Source organism: Loxodonta africana, chromosome 6, assembly GCF_030014295.1.
Source record: "Loxodonta africana isolate mLoxAfr1 chromosome 6, mLoxAfr1.hap2, whole genome shotgun sequence".
In the NCBI taxonomy this organism is placed as follows: Eukaryota; Metazoa; Chordata; class Mammalia; order Proboscidea; family Elephantidae; genus Loxodonta; species Loxodonta africana.
The window spans coordinates 117,655,203-117,664,392 of record NC_087347.1 but is presented as its reverse complement, the minus strand read 5'-3'; the positions used below and the strand labels follow the sequence as shown (position 1 = coordinate 117,664,392).

At 47.2% G+C, this 9,190-nt stretch overlaps 1 protein-coding gene across 1 annotated transcript in view; it reads left to right on the top strand.

Annotated features, from left to right (window-relative positions):
- Positions 1-1,416: 1,416 nt before the first annotated feature.
- The window catches only part of GPR39 (G protein-coupled receptor 39), a 255,556-nt gene continuing 247,782 nt past the window's right edge, over positions 1,417-9,190 (top strand). The window contains exon 1 of the mRNA XM_023543023.2: positions 1,417-2,827. Coding sequence (XP_023398791.1) covers positions 1,972-2,827 — 856 coding nt within the window. The 5' untranslated portion in view covers positions 1,417-1,971. The remainder of the gene's footprint in view (positions 2,828-9,190) is intronic.

Below are 9,190 nucleotides of genomic sequence, written 5' to 3'. Positions count from 1 at the left end.
ACACGTACGTAGTAGACCAAACAAGCGGCCATGGAGTTGACTCTGACTCATGGTGACCCCATGTGTGTCAGAGTAAAACTGTGGTCCACAGGGTTTTCAATGGCTGATTTTGGGGAAGCAGATCTCCAGGCCTTTCTTTCCAGGCACCTCTGAGTGGGTTCAAAGGAGCATTTATTCACCTGTTTTTTGTTACCCAGGGACTACTTGGCACATGATATGTACTTCTTAGTATTAAACCTGAAAACCAAACCCTTTACTATTGAGTCAATTCTGACTCATAGCAACCCTACACAACCGAGTAGAACTGCCTGGTAGGGTTTCCAAGGAGCAGCTGGTGGAGCTGAATTGCCAGCCTTTTGGTTAGCAGCCAAACTCTTAACCACTGCGCCACCAGGTCTGCACTGTTAGTATTGGGGATATATTTTGTTCCTTCCACCCAGTGGTTCTCAGTCTGGAGGGCTTTCCCTCACAGGGCATATTTGGCCATTATCTGGAGACATTTGTGGTTGCCACAACTGTGTGTGTTTCTGCCAGTGGAGATCAGATGCTGCTAAACATCCCGCAATGCACAGGTCAGTCCTCCTTCATTCCCTCCAATTTTGAAATTAGAAGATGAAAACGGACCCATTAGATTCTCTCCTCTCTCTGAGGAGGGAGAAAATGTTGCGGTCCCAATTCCGTTTTCTTCCGTGGCCTCTTAGGGACCTCGTGCCCTTCGGGCGGGGACGGGGGGCGCACTTCTCCACGCGCACCAGTTTGGGCAGGTTGTGCCCCTTCTTCCATACACACTTCCCCAATTAAAGGCTTTCTGAAGTTCCACCGAGTGAAACTGAAAGACCGACCCCGCGCTTCCGGCTCCCTCTGGCGAGAATAGGTAGGACACCGGGACGTTTTGGGGGAAAGGCAGGGCTTTTGTGGGAATCCTAATTAGCCTGCTTAAGGAGCCCTGGTGGCGCAGCGGTTACGCGCTCAAAAGGTCGCAGTTCAAACCCACCAGCCGCTCTGCAGGAGAAAGATGTGGCAATCTGCTTCCGCAAAGTTTACAGCCTTCTACTCGGTCGGATAGGGTCGCTTTGAGTCGGAATCCACTGGAAGGCAGTGGGTATTAGACTGCTTGGGGCCGGCTTCCTGAGACAGCAGGTCCAAGGAGCGCAGGAAACCACCCGAAGTGCCAGTCCCGAGGGAGGCCCACCTGGCCGGCTCCTCCAGGACAGGAGGCTGACCTGCGGGAGGCCCCTGGCGCCCTGCTCCGGCCGTCCCCAAACTGCCAAACTGGTGGAGGTCTCAGTTTTAAGGGGCCGCTGGGCAGCTGCGGGAACCGAGAGGGAAGTTTGTCTTTCTCCAGCCTCAGCCCTGGGCTCCAAGCCCGGGAGCGCACTCCGGCTTCCCGGGTGCACTTCCCTGGGATGCTTGTCCCGCTCCGCGGTGGCCGCATAAGCGACGGGGGAGGTGGGCCACCCCTAGCCCCGGGAACTGGAGCCAAAATCTGGTTTCGGGGATAATGACTTTGTGCTGAGTCAACCCTCCCCCGGACTGGGTCTGCAGCCGGCCGCAGAGCAGGGCCTGAGGTGGTTAATCATTAATCACTGACCACGCCGCCTTCCGCAGGGGCGGAGAGGGTGTTCCCGGAGGGTGGGCGGGGGCAGCAAATGCCAGACGGCTGGGAGGGAACCCGGGGCTGCGGCTCTCACTCCGGGCCTGGGAGATTAGAACTCTCTTCCTCCGCCCTCTGCCCGCCTCACTCACTCACACACGCCCCAAAACTCCACCCTCAGGCGCCTCACTGAGCTGCTCCGGGAAGTTCCCATGAAAGCACCTGAAATATAGTAAGTTCCCTTTTCCAGGTGAAATCGAGGGACAGAGCATCTTGCATCCATTCTGGTGAGTCGCAGCCAAGAACTTTGGGCTCCTCTGGGAGGAGGAAGGGAAGCTGAGAAGGTCTCTGGACCTAGAGATTTGGCTCTCTTGCTCATGGCTTCACCTAGCGGCCACGGGGGTGACTGCGCCCATGTCATTGATCACAGCCATGTCCCAGAGTTTGAGGTGGCTATCTGGATCAAAATCACCTTGATCCTGGTGTACCTGGTCATCTTTGTGGCGGGCATCTTGGGGAACAGCATCACCATTCGGGTCACCCAGGTGCTGCAGAAGAAAGGCTACTTGCAGAAGGAGGTCACAGATCACATGGTGAGCCTGGCTTGCTCCGACATCTTGGTCTTCCTCATTGGCATGCCCATGGAGTTCTACAGCATCATCTGGAGCCCGCTGACCACGCCCAGCTACTCCCTGTCCTGTAAGCTTCACACGTTCCTCTTTGAGGCCTGTAGCTACGCCACGCTGCTGCACGTCCTGACGCTGAGCTTCGAGCGCTACGTTGCCATCTGCCACCCGTTCAGGTATAAGGCCGTGTCGGGGCCCTGCCAAGTGAAACTGCTGATTGGCTTCGTCTGGGTCACCTCCACCCTGGTGGCATTGCCCTTGCTTTTTGCTATGGGTATTGAGTACCCCCTGGTGAACGTGCCCAACCACAGGGGTCTCCCCTGCAACCGCTCCCTCACCCGCCCCCATGAGCGGCCCGAGACCTCCAACATGTCCATCTGTACCAACCTCTCCAGCCGCTGGACGGTGTTCCAGTCCAGCATCTTCGGCGCCTTCGTCGTCTACCTGGTGGTCCTGGTCTCTGTGGCCTTCATGTGCTGGAACATGATGAAGGTGCTCACGAGGAGCAAGCAGGGCACGCTGGCCGGGAAGGGACAGCAGCCGCAGCTGAGGAAGTCGGAGAGCGAGGAGAGCAGGACGGCCAGGAGGCAGACCATCATCTTTCTGAGTGAGTCCTGGTTGAGGGCAGCCCCCAAATCCCTCTGGTCCTCAAACTAAAAACCTAAGTATTTCCTCTGCTCGTTTAGGCTAACGAATCCTAAAGCAGAAGAAGGGGATTGCTCTGAGTCTTTGAATGCTTCTTTCCTGTGGTGTGGGGATTTGTGGGCGCTTATGCTGAAAAAAGCAATAGATGAGGCAGGAGGCCTGGGTACCTTACAAAACACTCTGACCTGGAGCAAGTCACAAAACGTTTTGGGTAAAATGGGGGTAATAACAGCAGCTGGGAAATACTAAGTTAAATTAGGTAATCCAGGTGAAGCGAAAGTCCTTTGAGAAGGGCCAAGTTCTGTAGTGATGTGTAAGGGAGGGAGCATTCTTACCCAGGCTCTTTACCCTGGAGAACCTTTCTCAGGCAATTCTACTGTATTGCTGTTTCTCTCCTCCTTTGGAGAAGCAAGGCTGCCAGGAGGACACACTCTTCAGGCTATTTTATGTCCCCAGAGTGATCTCCTAGCCCAGCCTTAAGATGCTGAAATTCCCAGACATGCTCTCCCCAGGGTAGTGCTTGGGTTTCCCCTGTAGTCGCCTGTTGTTCCTTAGGAGATAGAAAAATATGGCAGGGGCAGACAGCCTGTTTGGCCGACCTAGCAAATCTGGCTGCAGAGATTCTAGGATTTGATTGATGACCCAAAATACCAAGTTCACACGCAGGGAAAGATGTTTTCCAAAATTTTGTTGTGATGCAAGTATTTAAAGTGGAGGCCATTCTCTATCGGAAAGGGAGCCCAAGGTTTGTACTCCCAGAATACTTCACAGGAAAGGCCTGGTCACTGCACTCTGGGAGGCGTGGCTTTAACAGACACAAAGTGTGTGTGAGCAAAGGGTTTTAACAAATATGTTTTAGCAGCCACAAGAAAAAGACGGTGTTGTGGGTGTCTGAGTCAAGGAAGGGTGGGTAAAACAAATGTTTCCTCTTCTCTCCCTTTCCAGTGGACGTCAGGAAAATGAATAAATCTTGGTGCTGTTTGTTTTGGTGTGGGAAACCTGAGCAACAGGTTCCAGGGCCAGGAGTTGGACATGAGAGAAATTTTTAAAGGCACCTGAAGAGAGATGGGAAGAATGGGTTCTTATTCTAGCCGTGGCAATTGGCTTCTGGTGTGTCCGTGAGCAGCTGACTTCAATTCTCTGTGTCTTTGCAAAATAAGGGCATTCACAATTTTTGGTTGTCCACTCTGTGTCAGATGCTGTGCGTGGGGATTTATATTTCCATTTTATAGAGGAGGAACTTGAGGCTTAGGGAACACCTAGTTCAAATTCACACAAGTGACTCATAAGCGCAGGACCAAGATTCTAAGCCTGTTTCTCAGGACAGGGAAATGAATTTCTGCCCATGGTTCTCACAGGTGTGCAGTGAAGATGTAATGAAACAAGGCAGGAATTTGACAAGGAAGGTGCTAATTAGTTTAGGCTGGTGGTGTTGCTGCCTCTGAGGGCCAGCCTTTCTGGAAGTTAGAGTAGAGAATCTATGGCAGGTGACCCAGGGAAGGGCATCCAATGCAACTCAGTCTGTCATCGACTGTCCAAAATAGTAAAGGAAGCAATAGACTTCGCTTTTGCCTAAAGCTTGAACAACTGTTTAAAGCCTAGCCCTCTTTTTCCCCAATGGAGGCCTATCTTAAACCGTTAGCAGTAATGCATACTCAAAAAAAAAAAAAAAACCATACTTAGTGTGAATGAATTTTTTTCCTCCCCTGAGTGCCTGTTTTTGATAAGGACACTGGTCTGAGAGAGTAAGAATTAGGGGGTAAAGAAAGAACCGGAAGGAATTAGGAATGGGTGCGGTGGTCTTCCACTACCTTGACGAAAAGGAAACGGAACTGATTTATCTTTGTTCTTTATTTGACCAAACATTTTTTTTTGTGTGTGTTTCTTGGAATAGATGTCTCTTCTCCACCCACCCAGCGGGTATTGCTCCAAGTTAAATCCAGTCCCTATTTTGTAGCATAAAACCAGAATGCCACATAGACCCTGATTTCAAGATGGAAAAGACCTTGGAGACCATCTCATCCTGTTAGTGATTGTCCGGGATGAGTTTGTTCTGTTGCTACCCTTAACTCTTTTGTTCTAACTCTCTTGGATCTTTCTCTGAACAACTATTAATCACCCACTGTGTTCCGGCATATGGATTGTTGAATGGCTATCAGGTACACAATATGAGTTAATATCTTAGGGGAATTTACCATTTGTATTTAGTCTGTCTGCTCTGTGGTAGGTTTTCAAAGCAACTCTTGCAAATGTCCTCTTCTTCAATGAATTTCAAAGAGCTTTTAAAAATAGGAACCTGACTAACAAGTTAGGAAATAAATTAATGGAGTGAAAAGGAGAAAATCATGGCCTGCATCCATCAGATTAATACAATGCTATTTACTTTGTGGGTTTCATAAAACTTCTGCTTTGGGGCATTTTTAACCCAGAACAAATGAACATATAAATTGTTTACAAATCATTGAATTTAATATAGTGATTTAGCTGTCTTTTTAGCGTTTCAGTTAACAGATGGATAAAATTAAAACAAATATTTGCTCGTTTCAAACATTTTGCATTTAGTGTGAAATGTAAATGACGACATAGTACAAGATGTCTTTGGGGCTCTTGAGGCAATAAAAAACAATGAAGAATTTTCTCCTCTTCATTGTTAAAAATGCTAACTTCTGCATAACAGCGATGAAATTCATAAATCTACCCAGGATGAGGAAGCCCATGTAGAAAATGTTAATTTTTCCCTCCTGCCTCTTTCGCAGTTGCGCCTCAGTCTAGTTGAGGTGTTGGACTGGTGAATAGTGAAAACAAATTGGCAACTCTGGGAGACAAAGAGATGCCGGGATACCTCCTAGCTCTCAAGCGATTTGCAGGAGAAAACTATAATAATGTAAAAAGTGCATACTCCTGGAAAAGTGAGCGTGTCTTCTTGCCCCTTGTCAGCTTGGTGGGAAATCAATACCAGATTTGCTTTCAGTTGTAAGATTATGGCTTTTATGGCCATTGTCATGTTTGTCAGATGCCAGAACAGAAGAGGTTCCTGGTCTGGATTCCCGCCTGTTCCCCCAGCTGTGAGGCTATGCAGAAACCCTGGTGGCGTAGTGGCTAAGTGCCAGGGCTCTTAACCAAGAGGTCGGCAGTTCGAATCCGCCAGGCGCTCCTTGGAAACTCTGTGGGGCAGTTCTACTCTGTCCTATAGGGTCGCTATGAGTTGGAAACGACTCGATGGCAGTGGGTTTGGTTTGATTTGATGAGGATATGCAGAATAAACATTCCCTTTAAGAAGACTTTTCCAGACCTCCCATCTTATCCTCCTGAACACTCACTGTGAGTTATTCTCAGTGCACGTAGCATCCAGGTCTGTGGACACACACGGCCATGTCTGTTGCACAGGTGGCTTGCCCTGCCATCAACTGTCATTCACTCAAAGCGGAGGAGAGAATTAAGAAACAACAGAGCAGTTTAAAAGAAGTACACTTTTAATATGTAACTGTCAAGAGCATAAAGTGATTGGGATTCAGTTACAGCTACCCCCTAGAGAGCTTTAGAGCAATGATTGGCTTTCATCTATAATGATGAAAAATTAATTTCTTACAGATAATCGTAAAATTACAAAATTAAAGAAACATCATGGAAAATTCAAAGCCTCTGTGATAATTCCACGCTTGCGTTCTAATTTGCTTTCCTCAGTTGGAGTAAAAGAGAAGGAGTTACATCTAGCTGCAGAAATTGCTCGTCAATTTGAGTTGCTCACTGGAAAATATCTTGACTGTGGACAGCATCCACCATATGTATTTGGGTGGAAAAAAGTGAAATTGTAGCTCTAGTTGGCCGCTCTAAAAATCAGGTTGAGGTAAACCAAAAGAAACCCACTGCCGTCGAGTCGATTCGACTCGTAGCGACCCTGTAGGACAGAGTAGAAGTGCCCCATGGAGTTTCCAAGGAGCGCCTGGTGCATTCGAACTGCCGACCTTTTGGTTAGCAGCCGCAGTGCTTAACCACTACGCGACCAGGGTTTCCCAAGTTGATGTACTTCTAGATATTTGTGGAGTGGACCAGGGAGGGGACGAGAGAGGGAGAACAAAATCACACCTTCTGGGTTTTTAGACCCCAGGTCTAGGGACCAAACCAATGAGAGAGACAAGACGTCGAAAGTGGGTCCTCTTATTCAAGGACAATTAGTACCTCATTTAAAATGAGCTCCCTTACAACAGGGTCCAAAAGAAGTTTGATTGGAACATTGTTGTGAAAAATGAAACTAAAAATAATGAAAATAAATTTTCTTGTATTTTTATAAAATGTGGGTTATAATTGCAACAGTATGTTAATTCTTATAATAATTATTCAGAATGAAACGCGTGACTTTTTTCAGGACATAATTTTTCTTACAAAACCGTATGATAGCCTTTGTGTTTGATTTTCACTGCCAGATTATAAAGAAGCTCTATCCCAAGGCCTTCTCTTAATTCTTTGCTATTTAAACCACCCTCATTGAAGCACCTGTCTTGGCGTCATCCTTGTCAATTTTCCATTCTGCCGTGATGAACTGGTGCAATTCTGCCAGACCTTTGTTTCCCAATGGCTTGGCATTTGATTCATGCATCTCCCCAGCTCCCCTTCCATTGACTTTGTGAAATCCTGCACACTGTGTGCAGGTCATAACCAAAAACTATAATTAGTTTAAAAATCAGTCCTTATACCCTAGTGTACATCAACTGATTGCATGGCAACAGAGTCCTTAAAGTGCTTCTCAAGTGCCATTAGAATTCTAAAACAGTTCTTTTCCTTGACTAGTTTCAATTTTGGTCTTACAATCACGTTAATGCCATTCATTTTCTTAGCAAAGACTTTTTCTGTGATGTATGTCAACGCAGTCTCTTAGGGAAATGTCACCAGAATTAAATTAGTGACTTTTTAGTGTAAGATATTATTTTGAACCAAATATTTGGGTATTTCAGGAAAGGGTTTTGCCTCAGATATTCAGATGGTTGCCTCTATTCTCCTCTGCTTTGTATTAGCGTAGACATGGTTGTAATAAATGGTCTTTCACGTTTATTTTGCTATTTGTGATATCTGCCATAAATCGCAAGTATCCTGTGATACGCATGGCAGGCAGATACAATAATACTGCTTTATTTTAATAATCAGCCTGTCTCAACGATTTCATTTGTCTATTGGAGAGATGCATAGTTCCCATGGAAGGGAATATTTGAGTCCCAGTCCCCATTCATTAGCAAGCCTGTTCATCTGTCTTAGTTGCGTGCCTCATGGGGGCTGCCAAAGTATAATAAGGCAGCAGAGGCTGCAGTTGAGCAAAGCGTTCAGATTATTAATGTTAAAGCCACTCGGAATAAAAGCCATTTGTGAGTTGAGACAGCTCAGAGGAAGAACACTGAACTGGGAGTCGAGAAGCCCCCTTGATCCACCACTGGTATGACACTCCCAACTTACACCGCCTTTTCCTTCTGCCCACTCCCCACTCCTTTGGGTCTGCAACCCTGGGACAACCCACCTGACTCTCCATCTCCATTGTCTACTTACTGAGCACTGCTGGGGAACAATTGATCCTCATGGCTGCTGCTGTCAGTTCTTATGAATAGATGGTGTTCAACATCACCTGAACCCAGCTCTCTATGGGCACCTTCCTTTGCAAGCTCCTGAATGCCCCCTTTTCTGTTTTGTTTCCAGCAAGCTGCTCTCTGGGTGAGGATCCTTGACTTCAGGCATCATCACTGGGGCATTGTCTGCATCTCCTCTTGCCATCGCCCAGTCTGTTCACATTGCAGCCCCCAGGGATCTCTGAAACTTCCCCTCCCCCCATCCTCTAACCCCATCGAATTAAAGCCCATCAGTGGCTGTCCAGTACTCTTATGTCAAAGACCAAAATTATTAACATAAGGCCCCCATGGTCAGCCTACCTCTCTAACTTTAGAGTCTACCTTCAGTTCCTGCAGTGGACCAAGGTCAGGCTCTCTGCTACCCACTGGCCTTGGTCCATGTTGTTTCCTCTGTCTGAAATGCTTTTCTATCTTACTTCATGTGCTCCCTCACCCTGTTCACCAAGATAACATCTTCCTCTGTCAAATCTACCCTGGGAAGCCTTGCCCAAACTCCCTGACTTGATTAAACCTCTCTTGAAATAAGACTTACTGATGTAATTCTCCATCTAATTGTGTGATCATTTGATTGATGCCTGTCTTCTAATTCCTCGAGGGCAGGAGCTATCCCGAATTTTGCTTGGCACTGTACCTCTATCCCCTAACATAATGCCTGGCACATAACAGATGTCACACGTAATCAATATTTGTTGACTGAGTCAATTCATTAACAA